This window comes from Temnothorax nylanderi, unplaced genomic scaffold, assembly GCF_030848795.1.
Source record: "Temnothorax nylanderi isolate EJ_2023f unplaced genomic scaffold, tnyl_v1.0 TNYL_tig1270_pilon, whole genome shotgun sequence".
In the NCBI taxonomy this organism is placed as follows: Eukaryota; Metazoa; Arthropoda; class Insecta; order Hymenoptera; family Formicidae; genus Temnothorax; species Temnothorax nylanderi.
Genome location: NW_027250332.1, coordinates 15,219 through 21,077, shown reverse-complemented (window position 1 = coordinate 21,077; position 5,859 = coordinate 15,219). Strand labels below are relative to the sequence as shown.

Sequence of the window (5,859 nt, the reverse complement as noted above, 5' to 3'; positions counted from 1 at the left end):
TCGTCGACCCATTGAAAATCTGCGTAAGGCAATGGTTGACACATTGCCCAGCCGTATAAGTTGTTTACGTCAAAATACATCAGATATGACGACGGTTTTGATGGATCGTACAACTGCATGTACTTGTTGTTGGCCAGCGCGTATCTGTTTGAACATTGACTCAAACCACCGCGTATGCCGCGTTCGATAAACATGACCATGTCAATGTCGGTGAGCAATTCGAAATTGATACGTGTATGCTTCAACATAGCATCCCACGTAAAACCTGGTAGTGTATAATAATACGCCGGATCGAGTCCATAACTCGCGACGCAGCTATCGCGAAAATTTTCAAAGATATCGGCCAACAGCAAGACATCGGTTTTGAGATATAAATCGCTGTAGTCACCGAGCGTTCCAATGGAGAACCGCTGCCAGACGTTGACGGCGTGCGCGTAATCGCTCTCGGATACGGTGTCACCTGTCAATGAACTATAAAACGAGTCGCGCGGCGGTAAACATGAGTCCTCCAACTTTTCGACGCAGTCAATGTACTCATATGGAAATACGCCTTTTCGTGTCAGCATATCAAAATTTTCTGCGGATATTTTACAAAATTCGCGTTGCAATATTCGCAGTTTATCCTTGCTTAGATAAGATGCCAATTTGTCGAGACTAGCGGTGAGAAACTTGTACGAATCGATAAATCGCAATTTGACGCAAGTTTTCTTATCTTTATCTTCGGTGCTTTTTACGTTTTTTGTAAACGAAATGTATTTCTGTTTTGTGATTGGGAGCAAGTCTACATGTCCTTCGTACGCTGTTGCTATTTCAGTTATAATAAAATGCGCGTCGTAGCCAGATAAATTATGAAAAACTATGGGAATGCAATGCGAATCTTTGTAGTTCAGATTACAGTTTGAGTGCGCGGGACCTCTGTACTGACCGGTCAGATGACAATGATCGCGTACTCGCACGTCGTCTGGCTCGAACGGTTTTTCGCACACGTGACAGTGCGTTGCGCTGTTGAACTTTTCCCACTCGTCTCGCGTGAAATTCGCCATGGGTACATTAGTGGACAAGATTGTCTTTACATCGTGAGCTAAACGTCTTAGCTCCTCGGCGAACCACGCGACGCAATCCTTATCGCGACGAAACCGATACATTGATAACGAATTGTCGTACGAGCAACGCACGTAGTACCCTATGCTAAACACGCGATGATGTTGATATGTGTACCTGGACGTTTCCGGATCCGCTTCCATCTTCTCCAGGGTACATTCTAGGTCGGCGTATACGATAAATGGAACTCGTTCCTTCCTGTTGTGATTTTTAAAGGCCAACCACTTGTCGTTATCGCTCGGTAACTTGATCGCGCAGTCGTTCATCTCCTGACAGTCGACGGTGTGGGCTTCCAATTTCTCGCTGGAGCCGAAGTAGTGCAAACATCTGTAAATAAAGAATTTTTTAAATATATTTTTACGTAAAAATTATTTTTATTATTTATTAGAATGTATACTCACCGATCGCAAAAGTATTTCCTGTGCTCTTTTTTACTCAATTGCGAGCTCACGAGGCGGGACAGGTTCTTGATCCATGCAAAATGTCCCACGTTGTCGTCATGCACGTACAGCAGATTTACATGCCTGCCCATCTTTCGACCAGTAACCCGTATTGGCAAGATAGCAAGTTCCTTGTTTTTTTTCTCGATGCTGTAGACGTTGATGGAGATGTCGTTGTGATCTTCAAACCGTTTAATATGATCCAACGTCATTGGAAACTTAATGTTTGTAAGATTTAGCACCGACGTGTAATGTGGATACGACGATTCCCGTTCTGCATGTCTCTCGGCTGGATGCAGAGCAGCCACCACTGACCATGCGAAACATGCATTGTCCATTGATCGCACGTTTATTACCGCTCTCTTCACTTTAATTTCTCGCGGTATTTCCACAAAACACCCCGCGTGCAATGGATTGTACTTGTTCACATTTACCGTTAAATTGAGTATACGCGACAACGCCCATCCGCTATCACGTTCCTGGAATTCCTCCAGCTTTGCTAGGGTAGGCTCGATGACGTGTCGCTTGTACCACTCACACAGATCGGACTCACGGAAGAGTTCATAGTTTCTCGTTGCGATACTTTTATTCGCGCGTTTGTCACCCGCAACAAATTCGCCATTAAACATTGTGTTTATTTTTACATTGTCATGTCGTTGCATGACGTTCCGCACACGATCGAGTACAATGTCTCTCGCATCTTTGAGAAATTGATGAGGGCCGATGTGTTTGGAATTTATTACCACACCGGTCAGTATACGACTTTCAAAGGCTGTATCTATCTCGCGCCATCTGAGTCCTGTCTCACTCGCGCTGTATCCTGCACCCACATGCACGAAACGTTGACGTACCGAGTCTTTCAGACCTTCGAGTCGTGCGATACAGGCGACCAACGACTGTTTGAGACCGATCGCTAATCGTGGCCGTTTAATTCGGCTTTGTTCTTCCAACGATTCGATAAACTCGTCGCATCGTTGCTCCCACGCGGTAAAGTCTTCCCTCGAATTTAAAAGGGTGGATTGGTCCAACAACTCTTGCTCCATGTTCCTCTTTCTACCACAATTTGTTGCACTCGCGACTTTCAATTCTCGACTACTGAGCGTATCACCCAGATTCGTCCTTCTATATTCTACTAATGATGCATCGTTTGCTTTTATCATATCTAATTTCATCTCTGTATCCGTACATTTGCGCCTTCCGAAAAAATCTACGATTTGCAGTTTTGCACGTGTGCGATGAAATCATTGCGAGACACGTATGTTCTTGAAAACGATATCGCGCCATTGACTTTCGGTGATTTGATCTGTATCAATGCAGCAGCCGTACATCGGCGCTATTTGCAAAATTTGCAGTTTTGCATGTGTTCGATGAAATCATCGCGAGACATGTATGTTCTTGAAAACAATAACGCTCCATTGACTTATGCGAAATTGCAGAATTTGCAGTTTTGCACGTGTTCGATAAAATCATCGCGAGACACGTCGCGACATGTTCTTGAAAACAATAACGCTCCATTGACTTATGCGAAATTGCAGAATTTGCAGTTTTGCACGTGTTCGATAAAATCATCGCGAGACACGTCGCGACATGTTCTTGAAAACAATAACGCTCCATTGACTTATGCAAAATTGCAAAATTTGCAGTTTTGCACGTGTTCGTTGAAATCATCGCGAGACACGTATGCTCTTGAAAAAAAAATCATATTTGATGCCCGATAAGGTAATCTCATGACGAATGTTCTTGACAAAGTTATCACATTTAACATATATGTGGTGGTGGTCACCATGCAGCAGCCATACATTGGCGCTATTTGCAAGATTCGCATTTTTGTACGTATAAATGGTCTGCGAGGATTCTAGCGCGCAGTCGAGAGTTTGAAACGGCATGCTGACACTGTGTGAAAAAAATATGGACAACGCGGGAACAGACAAACGTTATTGTTCATCGATGGTGCGTTTGCTTCGTGACAGAGAACTAGGATTTCGAAACGTGCTCACTCGCACTAACAAGTGGTGCCCAACACATCATGCATTGCAGAGATATCATATTACTGATACAAGTGAAGTGCATCCGATTTGGCCTATTAACTTTCAGATTGTCATGTGTCGTGGCAGAATTAGCGATTATTACGTATCGCGATACAAGCCTGACGATGATGAGTATGGCAATGATATATATAATGGCCATCGGGATGAATACTTATCTGAACCACGCTCACGACTGAAATGTTTAGCGGGTCATAGGTATTGTCATTATGTAGATGACCTTTGTGAGGTTATCCCTGATACGCAAATAGCAATCCGCTACATGGAGCGGTGTCCTCAGCATCGTACCAGGGAGCCTATTTGGATTTGGGGAACATACATTTGGACAGAGGATGGTGATTTATTTAGTGCTACACGTGACAGGTAAAGTGTGACAAAGGGTAGCGAAATGTAGTGTAGAGTTATTTTTAATATATTTTTTCTGTTTAGTGCCCCCTATAAGTCCCATTATTGAGATAGAGATAGAGGTGTGGTGGCGGGTGCGGATCTGCAATTGAAATGGCATGCTCGCAGCAGCAGCCTTACATCGGCGCTATTTGCAAGATTCGCATTTTTTGTACGTATAAATAGTCTACGAGGATTCTAGAGCGCAGTCAAGAGTTTGATACGGTTCGAGTACGTCGCAAACAGCCTCCAGTTACGATGAACACTTACGGTGCGAACTACTACGTTCCAATTCAGGATGAAACGTGCGAGAAACAGCACAATGAGTAAGTACCGCTAATTTTCGTATATGCTTGTGCAAAAAAAAATCTTTTATAAACATAATTGTATTTTTTCAGTTTTGATAAACCCCGCTACACGCCTCGTATTTTGGGAAGAAGATTTGCCTTGACATCGACAGCATATAAATTTTTGGATGTTGGAATCAACGCGGGACCTATGTCCTCTGTGGATATACTTATTGGCGATAATCGAGGCAATCGAATAATTTTGCCTCATGCAACGTGGGTGACATTCATCGAAAAACGTGCAGATATTCAGCGACTCGTGCAGTCACCGGCGCCTTCATCGCTAGCGTTTCGAGATCTGGAGCTCGTTAAAATACGTGACGCAGATATTGTAAAGTTGACATCGTGCGACACCAGCTTGTACATGAAACCGTCAACCGTACTCTTCCTATTCGAACTAGAACATTGCGTCGAAAATGTATATTTTCAACTATGTCAAAATGTTCACGGCGTAAGTGAAAAATTTAAACAATTTGTAACAATTTTTCGCCAAAATTGTATTACCGATAAATGTAATGCAGTTAGAAGCTTGCATGAAGTTTATGATAAAAATTCGCTAATAGATTGCGAACTGTTGGCGTATGCTGCCGATATTATTGTGTATAATGCGCTACATGATAAATAAATGCATATAATATGATTTAAAAAGTTTTAATTATTTTTCCTTTTCATTTACCGTTCCCTGTCATTAAGCTGTCTTCGTTTATCGTTTAATTAAATGTAATATTAAAAATTAAATATTAAGATCTAAACGATTAAATATCGTCGGCGAAGAAAAGATACGCGATCGTGAGCGAGAACACGAACGGGAGCCGGGAGCCGGGAGCGAGAAGACGCGAGCGAGAACGCGCGAGGGAAAGAGAACGAGAAGACGCGCGCGAACGGGGGAGAGGGATCGCGCGCGACCGTGAAGACGCGCGCGAGCGGGGGACGGGGGGCGCGAGAGAACATCTACGAGGGGGAGATAACGCGAGCGGGAGCGTGCCGTGTGACGTCACGCGGACCGACGCGGCCATTGCACGCGGACTCCGCGGCGCGGCGAAAACGCGGTCGCCCCTCCCCGCGGCGCGGCGAAAACGCGGTCGCCCCTCCCCGCGGCGCGGCGAAAACGCGAACGCGGTCGCCCCTCACCCCGCGGCGCGGCGAAAACGCGAACGCGGGTCCCCTCACCCCGCGGACCCCTCTCCCGCGGCGCCCGAAAACGCGAACGCGAATCCCCTCACCCCGCGGACCCCTCCCCCGCGGCGCCGGAAACGCGGTACCCCCTCCCCCTCCCCCGTGGTGCCCGAAAACGCGGCCCCCTCTCCCCTCCCCGCGGCGCCCCGAAAACGCGGTTCCCCCCTCCCCCACCCCGCGGCGCCCGAAAACGCGGTTCCCCCCCTCCCCCACCCCGCGGCGCCCGAAAACGCGGTTCCCCCCCTCCCCCTCCCCGCGGTACTCCCCCCTCCCGCGGTATACCCCCCGCCCCTCACCCCCCCCTCGGATCCCTGGGGTAGAACCGGCCTAGCTTACCTACTTATATAATACATATTAAGTCAATTG

At 46.4% G+C, this 5,859-nt stretch overlaps 2 protein-coding genes across 2 annotated transcripts; one reads left to right on the top strand and one right to left on the bottom strand.

Moving 5' to 3' along the window:
- Window positions 1-1,322: 1,322 nt before the first annotated feature.
- LOC139787099 (uncharacterized) lies at window positions 1,323-2,584 on the bottom strand. The gene has a single exon (XM_071726189.1). The coding sequence runs from the start codon at window positions 2,582-2,584 to the stop codon at window positions 1,499-1,501; it is 1,086 nt and encodes a 361-aa protein (XP_071582290.1). The 3' UTR covers window positions 1,323-1,498.
- A 1,438-nt stretch (window positions 2,585-4,022) lies between these two features.
- Window positions 4,023-4,942, top strand: LOC139787098 (uncharacterized). The gene is made up of 2 exons (XM_071726188.1): window positions 4,023-4,296; window positions 4,369-4,942. The coding sequence occupies exons 1-2, from the start codon at window positions 4,229-4,231 to the stop codon at window positions 4,940-4,942; spliced, it is 642 nt and encodes a 213-aa protein (XP_071582289.1). The 5' UTR covers window positions 4,023-4,228.
- The last annotated feature ends 917 nt before the right edge of the window (window positions 4,943-5,859 follow it).